The 17596-nt window shown below is 45.0% G+C and overlaps 1 protein-coding gene across 3 annotated transcripts in view; it reads left to right on the top strand.

Annotated features, from left to right (window-relative positions):
- ADCY8 (adenylate cyclase 8) overlaps window positions 1-17596 on the top strand; it is a 136616-nt gene that overhangs the window by 27331 nt on the left and 91689 nt on the right. For all 3 annotated transcript variants that reach the window (XM_070392349.1, XM_070392348.1, XM_070392347.1), the window contains exon 2: window positions 1913-2062. In XM_070392349.1, the coding sequence (XP_070248450.1) occupies window positions 1913-2062 (150 nt within the window). The remainder of the gene's footprint in view (window positions 1-1912; window positions 2063-17596) is intronic.

Here is a 17596-nt window from a genome sequence, read left to right as displayed (position 1 = left end):
TCTACTCCTCCGTCTGGCTTGCTGACTCCTACAGACCCCCCACCACTTTCATCCCATTCTCCACTAGGTCCTTAAAGAGCCAGCTTCACCTGGGCCTTCACTCTGCCTCCTGCCACATCACAACAAGTCTCCTTAAAGCTTAAGCCTCTCCATGTCGTTTATCTGCTCAGGTGCATAGTGAGCAGTCCTTTCATTGATTATCCCACAACATTTCGGGAAAATAGTTCGGTTTTGAAGGCCAGAAAAATGAACTGGGCCAAATTCACATGATAAATGGCATGAATGGGAGCCCAGATCTTTAGTCATTGGGCTAGACTGCGAAGCTCTACATAGATCAGCAAACCAAACTATGTGGTATCTGTCCTCTTAGTGAGGGAATGACTTGCTTGGTCATGGGGGGCGGGGGGACGTTAGAGATGGGATTTGAGGCCCCTCTGTCTGAGCTGGCTCCCTAATCCCCCTCCACTGTTCCCTGAGTAGCAAATAATGCACATAAGCATTCTTTTTAAAACAGCATAAATACTAAAGATTTTAATACTTTATGGTCCTCTGGAATAGTTTGTAACATGAAGGATGAGAATCTGTAATGCACAATTTATAAAAGAAATAAAAGATACATATTACACCATAGACTAGCATTTGGGGGGGAAATAGCCTTATATTAAAGTATAGAGTGTCCCAAAAAATGTATACACACTTGACAGCTGATAGCTCAATTGATTTTTTTTTCTTTTCAGATTTAACCCATAGGAATTAATTATTCAAAGTGTATATACATTTTGGGGGGACACCCTGTATATATCCAACAGTCATTGGATATCTGTTATGTGCTAGGCACATTCGTATATATTCACTTGTATACTAACTATATAAATATATAGATATACATACATGTATATTACTTCTGTGAGGCAAAGGTTGATTCCCATTGTTCAGATGAGAAAGTTGAGGCTCAAGAAGGCATAAAGTGACTTGCCCAAGGTCAGATGCCTAGTAAATGGTGGAGCTGAGGGATGCAAACTCGGGTCTCTGGTTACAGAAACTCCAGGTGGGTGCAAAGGCCTTTGGTGGGTGGCTGCCACTCACTTGGCCAGGACTCCACAGCACCCGAGCGCCCCCTCTGGGTTGCGGAGAGGATCACAATCTCCCTATATTCCCCGCAGTCTCCAATGCTTGGGCTGCCCTCCTCTGCAGCCCCTCCCTCTGCCCAGTGTGCAGCCACTAATGCTCACGTGTGAAACCAATGAAGACACACCTAAGTCCAAAAGCAGAGAGGCCTACACACGGGCACATTCTCCGGCTGTGAGAAGGACTTGTGAAGACATGCCAAAGCGCATGCTTTTGGTTAAGACTCCGGCCGGGAGAGTTTGGTGCCTAGGAGTTGGGTGACGGCGCTGGAGGTGAGAAGCAGCAGACACTGTGATATCTTTTCTCGAGTTAGCACATCAGGACTTGGATGCTACCCAAGAGGGCCTGAAAGCACAGGTCAAAACACAACATTGCTTTTCAACTAATACTTTCCCTGGGTCTTAAGAGTCTCTTCCCTTCTTCTCACCTGATTTCCAGCCCCTTAAAAGGCCAAAACCTTCAGCTCGTGGAGAGGAGAAGTGAGGTGAGTATGGAAGAGAGAAGGAGCCCCTTGTCTTGCTTCATGTCTCCGATCCAGGTTCAACACCGAACTTGGGGATGGAGAAGCTCTACGTTAGATGGATTGGCCATGGGAGGCCTCTCGGAGGGGCTGACATCTGCCTCAAGACCTGAATGAAGAACTTGGTTCTGCTCACCTGCTACTAAGCTTTGGGATTATTCCCTTAAGATTTGCCGTGGAAATGTTTATTGATTTTCTCTCCTTGCCTCTATACAGCTCCTCTTTGAGCCGCCTAACCGGGCTCTGTCTGCGATTCTGTTGCAGGTGGTGGCCCAGGTGGTGTTATTCATGTGCATGAACACGGCTGGGATCTTCATCAGTTACCTGTCAGACCGCGCCCAGCGCCAGGCCTTCCTGGAGACTCGGAGGTGTGTGGAGGCCAGGCTGCGCCTGGAGACGGAAAACCAAAGACAGGTACCGATGGGAAAGGCTGCGAGTCCTGTTGAGCTTAATTTCTGCCCCAACACATCTGGACTTGCCAGTGTTCTCTCAAAGTGTGTGTCACGAAGTTACCAGGTCTAAAATAGTTATGGAAGGTCCTCCACACTCAAGTAACTGTTCCCTCAAGAAATAAAATGATTCTAGTCTCAATGTGATCTCCTGCTGCTCTTGACTGACATCTATGCTTCAAGGCTATGGTTCCGAAAAACCATTAAAATTCTCCTCTTTGACCCTCCTGTTTTTGAAGCTGTACATTGTTATTTAAGATACAATTTTTTTTTACTAGCAATTCAAATTGTAGTGAGCACACAGAAGAATCTTGAGGTTCCTAATACCTGAATCTCATTTTCACAAAAGATGACCGAACATAATAGAATTTATGGAACATGACAGGGCTCCCAGGACGAGGGGACAGCAGGTCAGGTCACGGTAGGAGCTATGAGTTCAAGTTTGAAGACATTAAAATAAAGGAGTTTCTTGGGCGGATGTTATAAGAATTTTAAAAAATAGCTTCAAATTATATGTTTCGCCAAAATAAAATTAGCTTTCATAGAATAAAGATTTTCCCCTATCAAAATTATTCATCCATTAAAAATGTGTGCCTATTTTAGCCTCTGAGAGCAATTTTCAAAGAGGAGTAACAGGAAGGTGTTGAAAACTGGTTATAGAATCAACATATTTTATGTTCAACATGTTTATGTGCCCTTTGGAATTCTATGTTCAATGGATATGTTCTACAATACGAGGCTCTTTTTATTTAAAGTAGTCTGTGGATACACACTTGTTATTTTAAGCCTTATGCAATACTGGTATGAAAAATTATAAAGAAAGTAGCTGCAAAAGACACAGCATTTTCCTCATCTTCATTTGATCAAATCATCAGTAAGACGTGGATCTTTGAAATGGGGAAACCAGGTCTGTGTGGTAATGGATGAGGCAGACAGGCCGGGTGCCACCTGCCAAGACTCAGCTCCCAGCGCCATGTGTTACTGCCAGGGGCACAGAGGAAATGGCTGAATGGCCAGCTCCTCCATGGACTTCTCAGGATCCAGAATTAGGAAATCTCTAAGTTCATGTCTAAAACCAGTATGGAACCTCATCACTGATTTATTGTAGTTGCCCCGAATAACCCTAAAGAATAATTTAGAGGAATAACTTTGAGAAAGAATGCACCTTGCGCACCAAACATGAGGCTCTCCGGGGACTATACGTTGTGTTCCTCTGCAAAGCAGAGCAGCCGCCAGGCAGACACGTCACTCTTTCCATGGGTCCTCTGCCAATTCAGAGAATGCGGCCGGATTAATAATGTATCCCGCTCTTCTCCATGCTCTGTGGCAACCAGAACTGCAACTGTGGGTGAGTTGTCTGGGCAACTCAGTCTTTTATTTAATGTTGGTGAAATATTGGAGACACTAAAATGATTGTCTTGTTAAACCCCTAAGACTTCTTTCCCACCCTTCAAGGGGAGTGTCTTGGAGTCACTGTGATATAAAAATCAAACACTGGTAAAAGGACCTTCCTCTAGCCTCTCTAATCTTTGTATCTTTTTAAGTTGGTGAAAAGAAGAAAATCATAATATACAGGAGCGAGGACAGGTGCCAACCGGAGTGCAGTGGAAAGCTCACTGCAGTTCATGCCACAGCTACCTTACCCCCTCGTTGGGCCACCTAAGCCACTGAACTTTCAGCCCTAGATCCCTCACCCACATGTGGGGCGATGTCTCTCTTCCCAACATTGTGCTTGCCTCAAATGAGATAATGTGTATAAAGCAATACAGAATCATGTCAGCCTCGTTGTAAGAAAAGATTATCTTTTGGTGGACGATCCCTGGTTCTGAGGATTCAGTAAAATGTGCAGTAGGCGTGTGACGGTCCTGTGTCCACAGTGATGGGAGAGCATTTCTGGGACCCTCTTCCCTCAGCAGTCATATCTGAGATAGCTGGCTCTGCATCTTTCCGTTGACACTCGATCTCTGCTTCAGGTTCCCATTATCCCTGAGAACCACCTCAGTGGAGATGGGCAGGGAAGTTTTTTTAAGGAGACGGCACAAGATTTGAAATCTTTGCCTAGTGACCGACCATCTCAGTGAGCTTAAGCAAGATCTGAGTCTTCGTTTCTCCATCCGTAGCATGGAGATGATAATACTGCCCCCTCCCCCCCGAAGAGGTTCCTTGTGGTTAGAAATAGTGTGTGTAGGCCCCTTGCAGCTCAGTGAAGAGCGTCTAGTAGCCTGATTGTGCATAATGGTTTCTATGAGGCAGCCAACATGGCACAGTCCTGGGAGGACTCATTTGAGAACACGTGGATGGGCTTGTCTCGGTTGAAACCCCAATTGGCAGTTATTCATGGGGGGAGGGGAATCAGGTCGGTGGTCCTCCTCAGGACACAGTGATCAGAGCTCAGCATTAGGCTCCGTGTCTTTTAAACTATCATGTGTCATTAACAAATTCATCCCCACTTAACTCTTACCAAAGCTAGTTATAGTACCATAACTGTTAGAAATTCTATACTTTGTGAAGGAGACACTGTCCCGAGGGCTTAAATGACATCAGATCCTTTTTCCTTGGGAAATGATTCCAAAAGAGACCAAATGTCATTTTTAAACACTTCTAAATGCAGAATCAAAACGCCTTATTCCACAGAAATGTTCAAGTTTGGTGTGATTTTTCAAACACTGGCTTTACCTCATGATAGGATACAAAGGAAATATTTAAATAACTTAATATGTTCATCCATGAATTAATTTATGTATTGAGGGTCTAGCTCAGCCGTGGGCAAACTACGGCCCACGGGCCGGATCCGGCCCGTTTGAAATGAATAAAACTAAAAAAAAAAGACCGTACCCTTTTATGTAATGATGTTTACTTTGAATTTATATTAGTTCACACAAACACTCCATCCATGCTTTTGTTCCGGCCCTCCGGTCCAGTTTAAGATCCCATTGTGGCCCTCGAGTCAAAAAGTTTGCCCACCCCTGCTCTAGCGTGTGCCAAGAGCTTTGCTGGACACTGGGAATATAATGGTCACTAGCAATTGGTTCCTGGTTTTACAGAATTTACCAGACACAGAAAGAGATGGGTGACTATGCAGACACCTATGGGAATGGCGTATGGGTCAAACCCAAACTGGAGGTGGACAGAAGCCTACCCGAAAGAAACGATGCCTGAATTGATATGTGCATAGGATTTAGCTCATTGAGAGGTGATGAAGAGTTCTGTATAAAGGTCAAAAAACACATACAAACATCCTGAGAGAAGGGAGAACGTGTAGTTTGTTGGAGCAATTGTGAGTGTTTCCATGGTAACTCACTCCTGTGATTCACTTATCCATCCATCCATCCATCCATCCACCCACCCACCCATCCATTTATGTTGGAGTAGCTACAGAGACAAGTAAGACTCAGGCTCTATGCTGGATTGGGACAGGAAGATGAGTAGAACTTTGTTGGGAGAGAAGGAAGAAAGAATTAGCAAAGATACTGATGTTAAGATGTATACAATGTGATGCAGCACAACCCTGGGACACCCTCTAGCAAATGTGTGTACCTTCTTCAATGGCATACACTGCACTTTCCAGTCAATGAAAAATAGATATTGAATGTTAACTATCAGGCATTGTTCGATGTACTGTATATACCAAAAGGGAGGAAGTCTGTTACAGATCTCTATTACGGCATGCCCCATTGGCTCTCAATCTCTGCATGCCTTCTTAGGGTAAACTGTGAGCCCCCTAAGAGTGACCCATAACTCATTCTTCTATACAGCCCACCCAGCAGTGCCTGAAAACCAGCATGGAATATGTGGTTATGAAAAGACTGAAGTTTTCAATATTCAATAGTGGTTACTAATCTTTCTTCCCAAGAAAAATCACCAAGCCGTAGCTAAAGGACACGTGGCCCATGAGCCGTGCTGCCTCTTGTTTTGTGGGTCCCATAGCATGACGAGATGCTTGGGGTCCTGAACAACAGGCTTTTTCCTTCGATAACCTGAGGTTGCATGTGTGGTTCGTAAGGTCAAGAGCAAGCAGGCAGGAGAGACCAGCAAATGTTAACCCCCTTTGCTCCATGTCTCTTCTAGAGTAGGCTCTCAGCAAAGCTCCTTAAAGATGGCTCTCTACTTACGACATCTGCTTCCCCTCCCACAGTAACTGGATGGCACAATGCCAGGCAGAAACTACGGAATGGTCCGAAAGGTTGACATTTTTAATTTAGGTGACTGGCTTCAAGAACTTGAGCACATATTGACCCTTCAGAGAGGCAAGGACTTTATGCTTTTTTTTAAAAAAAAAATTTTTTTATCATCAATTATAACTAGCACAGAGCATATTAAATACCTCTTGTCTGGTCTCTTGGGCCCCAGCCTCCCTCCAATGTGTTCTCCATCCCAAAGGCCTGGTCTGGTTCAGAAGCAGTACCTTGTAGGGGTTCAAAGCAAAATCTTCAGTGTCTAGGAGATCTGGATTCCAATCCTACTTCCTGCGCTTCTTGACCGTGGGAACTTAGGCACACTATTGCCTCTAGAGCAGTGGTTCTCAACCTTCCTAATGCCGCGACCCTTTAATACAGTTCCTCATGTTGTGGTGACCTCCAATTTCATTGTTACACATTGAACATAATTAAAGCATAGTGATTAATCACAAAAACAGTATGTAATTATATATGTTTTTTCAGATGGTCTTAGGCGACCCCTGTGAAAGGGTCGTTCGACCCCCAAAGGGGTCGTGACCCACAGGTTGAGAACCGCTGCTCTAGAGACCTTGCTTTTGTAGGTGTGATGTGCACATAATGATGATTCCTTTCTCCACGTGGTGAGAGTGGAGGGTTAAGGATGAACAGCGCTTCGCCCAAGGCAGAGGAAGCTGAGGACCTGACATCGATGCCACTCCTCTCTCAGGAAAACCCTTCAGTGGCTGCATTCCCTCCAAGATAAAGTCCAAACCCCATGCGTGACCCAACAGGCCCTCCAGGACCTAGTCTCTGTGTCCTCTCTCCCAGATTCTTCTTTGCCACCCTGCCTTGCACTCACCAATGACCACCGGCTCCCTGGACTGCTGTTTCGCTTCCCTGTGCTATGTGGTTCTTCAGCCTGAGAGGCCACCTCCCTCCTCATGTCTCTGCTCTGAAAATCCCGCTCCCGCATCTCTTACTCCATGAGGCTTGCTTCTCCCGGGTTGAATGAAATGCTTTTCTCGTATTTCCAGAACGCTTTAACATTAACTCTCTTATAGAACCATTTAGAACCTTTACTAGTCTGTATATCTCTCCTTGGCCAATAAGAACTACTTCCAGGCAGCTCCTCCTGTGTGGGTTATCTGCTTCCCTGGTATTTATTCAGCACAATGGCTGGAATATAACATCTTCTGATTGATGTTTATTAAACTGAGTTTTATTGAATTCAAATGTTGGTGCCTTGGCTTCACTTCTACCTACAGGAGGGCCGTGTTGAAATAATTCTCCTGTGTAAAAGTCAAGACATTTGTGCCCACTGTGGCCCCATCAGAGACGTGGTGGAGGGAGGACGCTTATCCAATGCAGCAGAGCCTGGAGCGGGCTGAGCCTGTGTCTTGCACAGACCTGCCAGGGGAATTTTCCATCTGGAAGCCACATCTTGGAACATCTCTCTTTGGGGAGTTAGATTCTAATTATTGTAGTTTTGGTAATTCCGCTGCTCCTCCCAAACGATCCAAATGGCCCATATTTATTTTAAATATTTAAATGAATTAATTGTTTTCCTTTTAGCTTTGAGAGTTGCCCAAACCATTATGGTAATCATGGCATTTTGGAGTCTCAGAAGCTCTGGGGGCATTGGAATAACGTTTCTTTTGATGCCATATGTTGCAGCAGCAGGACAATTTATTATTAAATGCGGCAGATGTTCCAGCTGTGTTAAAGCAATTCTGTTTAACTTTACCATCTTTGTTAGACAATATTGATGGAAGTTAGTGGTTCGGACAATAGGTTGGATGGGAAAGTTGGGTTTCCTACTGTGTTCCGAGTTGGTTGGTTTGATTCATATTAGTGCCCTATAACATCTAGGAAATGGTTTTTAAAGCTACAGATAATTGTTAACTGCTAGTGAGACAGAGCCTTGTCATTCATTCATTCATTCATTTATTCAGGAAGAGTCAATTCAAGGTTGACCTGAAAGTGGCAGAATCTCAGAAAATTTGTGGGGGTTTTTGTTCCAAGTCAATGGGTATCTTCATAATCCCAACACTTCTTGAACCTCATACCATCAAGCCATTTATCTGCTTTTCTCCACCTCTTACATTCAAGACCACCCTTGTACCACCCATCTGTCAGGTTCACCTTTTTCTGTTATAAATATATTTTTTGGAACTATTCTCCAGTTTGTACTGGAATTTCTGTTTCCTAAACATTCTTATCACGTACTACATGCATGCCATTTTCATGCCATTGCTTATGTTTTTCCTGCCTATCTGGTACAAAGCTCCTTTCATCCCCTAAACCTTATCCACTCTTCAAGGCTCAGCTCAAATGTCACATCTTCTGCAAAGACCCTCTCTGTTCCCCCTGCTGTGACCTCCATGAGGGTTTCATTCGTACACTGCTTTATGCAGTGATACCTTTCTGCATTCTGCTGTGCTCTTTCTTTATTTTTCCTTCTACATGATAAACTCTTTGAAGACTGGATATGTTTCACTCACAGTCTTCACTATAGCTGTGGATCCAGATGTGGAGAAACCCACGCTGGGAAGAAGAGCAGAGACAATGACTATACAATGAGTGCTATAATTGTGTTTTTCAAATATTCTTTCTGTCAAAAAATATTTGTGAATGAGTAGATTTGGGAAATACTCTCCTCTTTGGATCTGATTTCTGGGGTCCTTGTCCTCCAAAACCAGGAGTCCAATGTCTTCGTGTCAGTTAACAACTTTGTTGAACTTCCTCCACCTACCAGTCAGACTTCACCTTTTATTATTCCTTTACACAAATGACTTCAGCCTAGGTAGAATCCTGCCTAAGCAAATTTAAAAAAAATAAATTTCACTCAGAGGCATCGTCTTCATCATCATATTCCAATAAGCTTCTCTACCTTTGTGCTTTATTTCTTTCATAGCTTCCTGTCATTACTTTCCATAGTTTTGTTTTCATTTCTTTCAGGTATTTGGGGGAATACAAGTAAAATGTGATGGAAATATTCTACCTCTATGTCATCCAAAAGCCACTAACCACATGTGACTATTGAGCAGCCCATGAAATGTGGTTAGTGTGATTGAGGAATTGATTTTTCTTTTCAATTAATTTAAAAATAGCCATTAAATAACCATTTTTGTCTCTTGTCTCTCTCTGAGTGATTTATCATGACTCAACCTTTGCTTCTGGATTGTTCCCCTGTCAGCATCTCTAACACCATGTTCTCTTCTGAGCTCTAGATACCTGTCGTCATGGACAGCTTCATCGGTGTCTCCCGCTGGTATCACTGGTCAGCCTGGTCATGAGCCTCTCATCCCCCTAAAACCTACTTCCTTTCAATATGACACATCCTTGTACCTGATTCACCCACCTCCAGTGGTGCCACTTCCTGTTGATGCTGTCTCCCCCATTTATGTACTAACTGTCCCTATCTTTCTTTTTCTATTACTTAATCCCTCCCACAAAATAGCTTTCTGACTGCTGCTAACCAGTCGTTAACTAGAGTAAACTGCTCTAACCACTTGAAGTCAACCCTAAAATCCTTCCTGAAAAAGAAGCTGTAGTTCACTTTTTCCCATTTTCTTTATGAAATAGGAGACTTTGTGGACATATCGAGCCTCATGGGAATGTAGGGAGCATGAGCCACTGCTCCTCTCCATCCATCTTGTCTCTCTATCTCACATAGAGCAGGATTCCGTTGTACTATATTCATAGCCCCTTGGCCTTCTTGTGGGGTAAGAATGTGCATCCTCTCCTCCAGCAGGGAGCCCACTGGCTCAGTGAGCCCCACAGTGGCCCACCTGCTCTCTCTCTGGCTGGAGACCTGTAACCAGTACAAAAAGGAGGCCTAGGAAGCCCATGTTCACTCACTTTGCAGCCACAGTCCCCAGCAATAAAGTGGCTGGTCTTGATTGTTGTATGCCTCTCGTGTCTATTTCTCAATGGGTTCACTTGAGAGGTGAGGCGTGTAGCTAATTCAAATCTCAAAACCCAACGAGTATAAAGCCTGCCAGGACCGTCTCTTTAGTACCCAGTTTTACTGTAGAAGACCTCACACTAAAGCCTTCCTTCCATGATAGTTACTGATTACAGAATACAAGCCACGACCGGGCTCCAGCCCGACCTTTCAGTCATGTCACTGGCTACCTCCATCCTGTGCTCTGACGCTCCACCAGACAGCAAACAGGCCCCCACACTCTGTGCCTTCAATTTTTTGCTGGTTTTTCGCTGTTTGCCCTCCAGATCTAGTCTCTATTCTTCCCTGCCTTTCTCTGTGCCCCAGGAGGCTAATGTCTATGGATGCATCAATAGGCCGTTACCCTCTAGCTTCTGATTGGGTTTGCCAAGACGGCTCTGAATGGAAGGGCAGGGGTCAATGGATTTATCTCTCCATCTCCTACCCTGCCAGGCTGTGCAATGCCAGTGGCTGCATGTTCAGACCAAAGGCCACAGAATCTATCCAGCAGCCCTCAGCCATAGCTACAGGATTGCCAGGTTCCAGAGGTGTTTGTAGATCCACTCTTCCTAGCCTTTGGGTGCTTTCCCACCCATTGTTGGGTTTCTTAACTCTTCACTAAGCTCTCTCCCATGACCTCTTTGGAGGTACCAACTGTGTCCTGCTAGGACCCTCAATGACATGCTCCTTTTGTTTTATTTGTATGAGAGGCGCTACTCCCATCTCCCATTGTGTTTCTGAGGGAGTTCAGTAGACCAGAAAGACTAGGAGTCAGAACAGCTCTCCTCGTCCTCCATCCCAGTGGGGGTACTGAGCACCTGGTCTAAATGTGCCTCGTCTAGATTCAGATGCGCTGTGAGAATAAAATACACACCAAGTTTTGAAGAAAATACCAAAGAGGGAAAAAAAGGAATGCAAAAGACCTCTTTTTTACATACCGGTTACATGTTGATTACACACGGAAATGGCAATATTTGGGGTGCAGCCCTAGGTGCTTGTCCCATTTCAATTCCCAACTTGCTGGTGTGACTCGAAGCAAGTTGTTGAACCACTTTGGACAAGAGTTTTCTCATCTCTCAATTAGAAATAATTATTCTTGTCCTCACCCTGTGGCAGTTCTGAGAGACAAATACCAAAATGCCCGGAAAAAGTGTTCTCTCAGCTGTAAAGAACCCTACAAATGTGAAAATCTCCCCAACCGGATGCTCATGCCCCTCCTCCAGGAAGCCTCCTCTGCTGTGTCCAGTCGAGAGCTATTTCTTTTTCCTTAGCACTCAGAAATTTGTAGTTAACGTGGGGTTTTCACACTCTGCCTGGTATTGTGGTTGACACTGTGGTTCCCTCTAATTGCTGGTAAGATTTAGAGCAGTGAGCAGAGGCCCAGTGCTAATCGTCTGTGACCCTCCTGTAGCAGCTGACTTCACCCGAAGGTTTGTGTTTACCCCATGTGGGTGGACCGCCAACTCCTGCTCTCCATCTGGCGGCCTCGTTCTCTGCAGTTTCTCCTGCCCACTGTTTGCATTTTGGGGCATGGTGGAAGGAGAGAAAGCTCTGAAGTAGAACAAACCTGGGTTGGATTGTTACCACGATAGCTGGGTGACCTTGGGTGTGTCACTTAAACTCTCTGAACTTTGGCTCTTCCCTCAAAATGATACCCTCCTGTAATTTCAAAGTGGATCTGAGGAAATCAAGCAGTAAAGATGAGCACTGGGGCCCAGGTTGGGCGGCTCAGTTGGTTGGGTCATTGTCCCCTCCACCAAAAAGTTGTGGGTTTGATTTCTGGTCAGGGCACAGACCTAGTTTGGGGGTTCGATCCCCATTTGGGGTGCATGCAGGAGGCAACAGATTGATGTTTCTCTATCTATCTCTATCTCTCTAAAAATCAATAAAACCTACCCTTGGATGACTTGGGGATGGATCATACTTGGTCCTTGAACTTTTGAACCACCTGGGCCATATCTTGAGTTTTATAGCAGAACACATTCTATTTCTAGTAACTACAGGTTTCCTTCTTGCTGTTTGTGTTCTTACTCAGATTTGGCGTCCTGGGAAGTACTAATTGCACCCTGTGCTCACTTGCATACAATTAACATTTCCAGAGGCAGTTGAGACAGGACATCCATCACCATCACTGCCCTATCACCTTTGCTCCAGCCAGAGGAGCTGGGGAGCAACCAAGGAGCCACGTGGGGGCCTTCTCTCCCATAAATCGGTCCAAAGAAAACTGGGGCTGGAAACCTAAGGCGGCCCAACTATAAAATGCTGAAGGCCAGGCATGCCCTGTTGCCTGATGTAGTTGAGGGCACATTTCAAATGTGGTAGTAAACAGGGCAGGTGGAAAATAAATTACGTATTTTTTAAAGTGACCCATGCCTAAAATAGCTTATTTCAGCTGGATTTGAGTATGGGTCCATTGACAGGAATTCTATATTCTCTATTTTGCATAAACCACATTCAAAATAAAAGAAGTATACATAATAAAGAAATACTACTAGAACAACCTGAATACAGAACCATTCTAGAATCATCTGCTGTTTCTAATATTTTGCAAATGTCTTGCTCACGTGTAATTGGAAAGCAATTATTTTAGAAGGAAATTGAGTACTTACAAAGAGTTTAACTTATTTTTCATAGAAACAAATGCTTGCTTCCTTTTTACACTCACATTTTGTTTACACCATACTCAGTTAAATGTGGTCAGAGCAATAGCAAACACAACTGGTATCAGCAGATTTGGAAACAAACACTGCTGCCTCCTGGTAAAGATACGACGGAAGTGTGGGGCACACATGGGGGGGACACCAGACAGGGGCCGGCTAGTGATGAGTTTTTCGCATGTTGGAGTCTCCATCAGGAGGACAGACTGTTGAATCTGTTAAATGGAGGTCTATTGTGATGCAGTGCCATTAAAAAATTATTTATGAAAAGTCAAAGGACTCCACATTGATCTTTTAAACACACTGCAAGTAGTCTTCATTAGCGGTCAGAGTCTACAGAGTTGAGACATGCTGAGAACTCTGCTCTCAAGGCAAGAAGAAACACAGAGACTCACAGGGCAAATGCCATGCGGGGAAAGAGGCAAAGACTGGAGTAGAGGGATCTACATATGCAGCTGGAGCTGAGATTGGAGAGATCTACAAGCCACGGAGCACCAAGGAGTGCTGGTGGCCACCAGAAGCTAGGAGAGCTGGGCCACGGGTAGTGCAGGGCTTCTAGGAAGGTACCGTTGTTTTCTCACAGGGGTTTTTATGTTCTCCTGGCTCCTCCCAACTCAACTACCAGTAAAGGCTCCAGCTTTGTGCTTACCCATAAAGTGCAAGCAACCGGTAACAACTCCAAAAGATACTTTTCCAAAGTGCTGACCCCTCCTCCCAAACCAGGTTTAGACTTGCTGAGTTCCATTCTTAATAGGCTTCAGGCACAGTTTGATCCAGGGGCTATCCAGAACACTTGGTTGATGTCTCTTCATTGTTTAGGCCTGAGCTGAGTCATCAAAATCCAGTAAAAATTCCACATTAACTGACTTTTTCTTGGAGCTTTAATAGTAACAAATGTATTATGACTATTTAGTCAGGTGACTACATTATGTAATGTAGACCAAGCTCTAAGTTAGGTACCAGAAATAAAAATGAGATTTTTTTTTTTATAGTAAACTGGAGTTTGACAAGCTTGGCCCTTTGCAACTTGGAGTTATATGTGTCATGTCTGATACCTCTCCACTGGATTGTAAGCTTCTTGATCAATAGAGGACTCAATATTTTTCCCCATAATATCTAACATGGTATGAGACATTCAGTAACATTCTATCAAATGAATAAAATAACGATTGAATTAAGGAGCCTTTCCCACAAGTCCCTTCGCCAAATATGGGAGAAATCGAGGTCCGGTGCATGGATTCATGCACCGGTAGGGTCCCTCGGCCTGGCTTGCGTGGTTCGGGCCAAAACCTACTCTCTAACATCCCCCGAGGGGTCCCAGATTGCGAGAGGGCAGTTCTTGGGTGATGCACCCCAGAATCAGGCTTTCTCTTCTCTGGTTCCACAGCTGCCAAGTCACCGCAGCTCAGCAGCTCCTGCATTGAACGTCTTCCCCCTGGTGGCCAGTGTGCATCACAGCTACCAGTTGGACGGTTGAATGGTCACACTAGGCTTTTATATATATACTAGAGTCTCGGTGCACAAAATGAAATTCGTGCACTTGGGGGGGGGAGGTGGTCCCTCAGCCCATCCTGTGCCCTCTCGCAGACTGGGAGCCCTTGGGGGATGTCCGACTGATGACTTCGGCCCGCTCCCTCTGGGGAGGGGGCCTAGGTCGTCAGTCAGACATCCTTAGCCCTGCCACAGAGGCAGGAGAGGCTCCCGCCACTGCCGCTGCGCTCACCAGCTGTGAACCCAGCTCAGGGCTTCTGGCTAAGTGGCGCTCCCCCCGTGGGATCGCAGTGACCACCAGGGGGCAACTCCTGTATTGAGCATCTGCCTCCTGGTGGTCAGTGCTCATCATAGCGACCGGTCATTCTGCCATTTGGTCGATTTGCATATTAGCCTTTTATTATATAGGATAGATTACTGACAAATATTGAATAATTTCCCTTCCCTCCTTAGTCAATGGATGCTGGATTTTTCATTTACAACAGAGGGTGTTCCTGTTGAACTCTCTACTCCACCAACTCTTCTTTCTTCATTCCCATTGTTCAAAACAGTTTGCAGGTAGTCTACGGGAGCCTCTTCTTTTATATACAAGTCGCCAAGATGTAAATATTTCATCTTGACACCTCCTCACTCGCCAACAAAGTATTTTATGTCTCACACCCATTGTCCTGGTATCTCTTTGGAATATGCAAGACACAAGTGGTGCCCTGAGCTGACTTCTATATGAAGGCCGTTCATATTTCATTACAGCCATTTCTCTGTGTCTCAGCCAACTAGACTGCTTGCATGATAAAGGCAGAGGTGAAACATGTCCCTGACTCTGCCCCATGCAGAGCACAGTGTCTACCACTGGCTTATTCCTTAGGACATGTGTGTTTGTGAAATAAGTTTACCAGATGTATGAATGGGTAGTAGATGATAATCCAACACAGGTTACATGAAGACGTGGGAAAGACTGTGACAAGGGAGTCAGCCCCACGTGACCCATTGTGCCCAAGAAAAGGATGGGTCCTAAATCAGCCTCCATAGCACAGAGGCTGGACCACAGAACTCACTCACTGATGGACCCAGAGGCCTGGGCTCACACCCAGGCCCTGCCACTTGCTCTGTGTCCTTGGGAAAACTCCCTAACCACTCTGGGCCTCAGTTTCCAGTTCTGTAAAGTATCAATAATAAGCATAGCACCCTAGCTGGTTTGACTCAATGGGTAGAGCGTCGGTCTGTGGACCAAAGGGTCCCGAGTTCGATTCCAGTCAACGGCATGTACCTTGGTTGCAGGCCCCACCCCCCGAGCCCGGGCCCTGGTCAGGGCTCATGCAGGAAGCAACCAATCAACGTGTTTCTCTCACATCGATGTTTCACTCTGTCTTTCCCTCTCTCTTCCACTCTCCCTAAAAACCAATGGAAAAATATCCTCGGGTAAAGATTAACAAAAAACAAAACAACAACAACAAATAATAATAAACATATCTACCTCGTGAATTGTTGTGAAAATTAAATGAGATGGTTCGTGTGCAGAGCTGGACACAGTAAGTGCCCAGTAAGAGCCGTTGTTGATAGCAGGGCTGTCAATATCACTGCTACTCCTTCTTAGACATTTGCTTTGTTCATGAACTACTACATTCCACATTAAAAAAAAAATCCTCAGCCTACCAGACACTGAGTTGACTTTAAATCCATACAGGGAGAAACCAATTGAGGTGTTTGGAGTATGAAAAGATGGGAAAATCAAAGGCAACTGAGTTACACCTTATGTTGTAAGGGGTAGCTGGTGTTTTCAGGTTGAAATAATAGAACTAATAAATGAGTGAGTATTACATGTATTTTCCGGGTAAGCCATACTGATTATGTGATTTTCTGCTTTTCAAATGTAAATGAGAAGTGTTTGATAATTGCTCTTCTCACAGGCGGAAAGCTGACATAATTACACACTGGCCTGAACAGTGATGATTCAACTCATCAGCCACTGTTTTGATGGGCTGGGAGGAGGGGGCTGCAGAGACCACAGGCCCACACCTGACCTGCGTGCCTTCTCCAGGCAATCTGTGCAAGTGCAGCAGCAGCGAAGGGGCCACCAGCCATCCCGCCTCTGCCGTGTCCTCCAGCCTCTGACCTAGTTTCCTTTGGCGAGCTCTGGCCTGATAAGCCATGCCTTTTTAAAAATATATTTTTTTCTTGATTTCAGAGCGGAAGGGAGAGGGAGAGAGAGAAAGAAACATCAGTGATGAAAGAATCATTGATGGGCTGCCTCCTGCATGCCCCACACTGGGTATTGAGCCCACAACCCAGGCATGTGCCCTGACTAGGAATCAAACCGCAACCTCCTGGTTCATGGGTCCACGCTCGACCACTGAGCCACACCTGGACAAGTCATACCTTTTGAGATGTAGCAGAAGCAGGGTATGTGGCATGGTGTCCTGCATTCATGCATAAGTTGGCCTTGAGCAAACTGCTTCTCCGAGTCTCAGATTCTCCGCCTGTAAGATCATCTTACTAATTCCCACCTCCCTGGATTCTTTTGACCATTAGATGGGCTAGAATACATATAGGTAACTTTTAAAGGTATTATTTTTTTATATTGTATTTGAGGAGGATGTACAATCTCCTGATAATGCTGCAAGGAAATTATTTGAATTTTAATCAGTCTTTCCATCTCCAAATCAGAACTGCTCTACTTGCTATTCAACTATGATGATTTTGAGTGTGAAAAGCTCTACTCAGTGTCAAGACAAAACATAATTTCAATGTTTTTAAATTTTCAGTGGATGAGTGCAGAAAGCATTTATAAAAGCATTCTAAAACGTGTATTGTGGTGTAATTATAATCAGGTATCTACAGAAACAGCCCATATTAATACTTGATACAGGCAATAATTTGTCTCATCTGTCCCCAGGCAGCCACAGGCCAGGCAGTCCTAGGTGTGGGCACCATCGGCATTCACAATAATGAAGACAGTCTGTCTGCTCAGGAGCAGATGACGGGGAAGCTGTGGAGTGTGAGCAGCAGGGCCCTCCTTAAAGGCCTTCCAGGGCCCTAGCAAGTGTGCAGTTATGATTTTCAATGTTTTTCTTAAAGAGGATCCCTCCAGCTTGTTTACGTCTCAGAACCACAAACCCTGCACCCGGCCCCGGCCTCTGCCCCTGCCTCCTCGGAACAGATCGAATGTTCTCTCCCCCTACCCCCCACCTTCAGGACCAAAACCTCTACCTTGTAAATACCCAAGTGGTTACCTGTGTTCAGACATGGAA

The sequence above is a fragment of the Myotis yumanensis genome, unplaced genomic scaffold (genome assembly GCF_028538775.1).
Source record: "Myotis yumanensis isolate MYYU_CA2020_CCGP unplaced genomic scaffold, mMyoYum1.0.hap1 SCAF_15, whole genome shotgun sequence".
Classification (NCBI taxonomy): Eukaryota; Metazoa; Chordata; class Mammalia; order Chiroptera; family Vespertilionidae; genus Myotis; species Myotis yumanensis.
Note: the sequence above shows the minus strand (reverse complement) of the source record. Positions and strands in the feature narration are given on the sequence as shown.